This window comes from Aulostomus chinensis, chromosome 5, assembly GCF_037954235.1.
Source record: "Aulostomus chinensis isolate RoL2024-O1b breed Wild chromosome 5, RoL_Achi_v1.0, whole genome shotgun sequence".
In the NCBI taxonomy this organism is placed as follows: Eukaryota; Metazoa; Chordata; class Actinopteri; order Syngnathiformes; family Aulostomidae; genus Aulostomus; species Aulostomus chinensis.
Window position 1 is genome coordinate 21,458,126 of NC_141324.1, and position 1,283 is coordinate 21,459,408.

Here is a 1,283-nt window from a genome sequence, read left to right on the forward strand (position 1 = left end):
CTTGGACGCTGATGACTTCTTGGATGACGACGTTGATTTCCTCACCAGCCATTTCCCAGACTACTACAGCAAAGACAGCGGCAGCAGGACCGGCCCTCACGATGGAGACTACGACATCGGCAACCTGTCCTTCTCCTCCTCGTCCTCCTCCTTCTCCTACAGCTGCGCCGACAGTAACCCGGACCTGTCCCCTCAGATGGGCCATCACGGTGGCCCGTTACTGAAGCGGCGGCGGCGGATGAGGTCCGAGATGGAGATGCAGCAGCTGAGGCAGGCGGCCAACATCAGGGAGCGACGGAGGATGCAGTCCATCAACGACGCGTTCGAGGGGCTTCGCTCCCACATCCCCACTTTGCCCTACGAGAAGAGACTGTCCAAGGTGGACACCCTGCGGCTCGCCATCGGCTACATCAACTTCCTCGCCGAGCTCGTGCAGTCGGATCTGCCAATCAGGAACTCCGCCAGCGAGACGCACGTGCAGCCCAAGAAAGTCATAATCTGTCACAGAGGAACAAGTACGTGAACTTTTTTTTTTAATGCATACCTGTGCATTTTTAAGTAGGGCGCCAGGAAAGGCTTTTAACTGCAATCTAGTATCTTCTGGAGTTTTATCTCCTGTATTCATGACCAGAGCTCTGACGCGCAAACATGTCATTGAAACGACGCCGGCGCAGCAGCATTAATAACTCCTCCTGCTGCATAAAAAATTATAAATATTAATTTTCCTTTTCACTTTCCAGGGTCTCCCTCACCCAGCGACCCTGACTACGGCCTCCCCCCTCTGGCCGGTCACTCTCTCTCCTGGTCAGATGAAAGGCAGCTCCGGGAGCAAAACATCATCCGCACAGCCAAGGTCTGGACCCCGGAGGACCCCCGAAAACTGCACAATAAATCGGGCCTCACAGATATAGAGAACGAGCCTCCTTTCGGCCTGGTGGCCTGAAGAGAAAACGAGCCATCACGTCTCTTATAACGCACATTAAAACGTGAAGGTTTGTTAAAGTCGGTGGATGTGCTGCTGAAGGCGCTTTGTGAAATGTGAACGCCACGTGAGCTTCATGTACATGTTTCTGATAGTTGTAAATATTTGTTTCATGTTCATATTTTTTATTTTTGTAATTCATGCAACTGGCAATCATATATTTAATTCTTAAATAAACCATAATATATGTTGTAACTTAATTTCAATGAATGAGAAGAAATCTATTTTTATACTGTTGTACAATGATTTATATTTGTATCCAATCTGCAAATAAATTGATATTGAATTGAAAAAAGAAGAG

General features: G+C 48.3%; 1 protein-coding gene across 1 annotated transcript in view; it reads left to right on the plus strand.

Annotated features, from left to right (window-relative positions):
- Positions 1-943, plus strand: part of ptf1a (pancreas associated transcription factor 1a) — a 1,047-nt gene extending 104 nt beyond the window's left edge. The window contains exons 1-2 of the mRNA XM_086205006.1: positions 1-515; positions 741-943. The exon at positions 1-515 is cut by the window's left edge and continues 104 nt beyond it. Of these exons, the coding sequence (XP_086061132.1) occupies positions 1-515; positions 741-943 (718 nt within the window). The remainder of the gene's footprint in view (positions 516-740) is intronic.
- Positions 944-1,283: the final 340 nt, after the last annotated feature.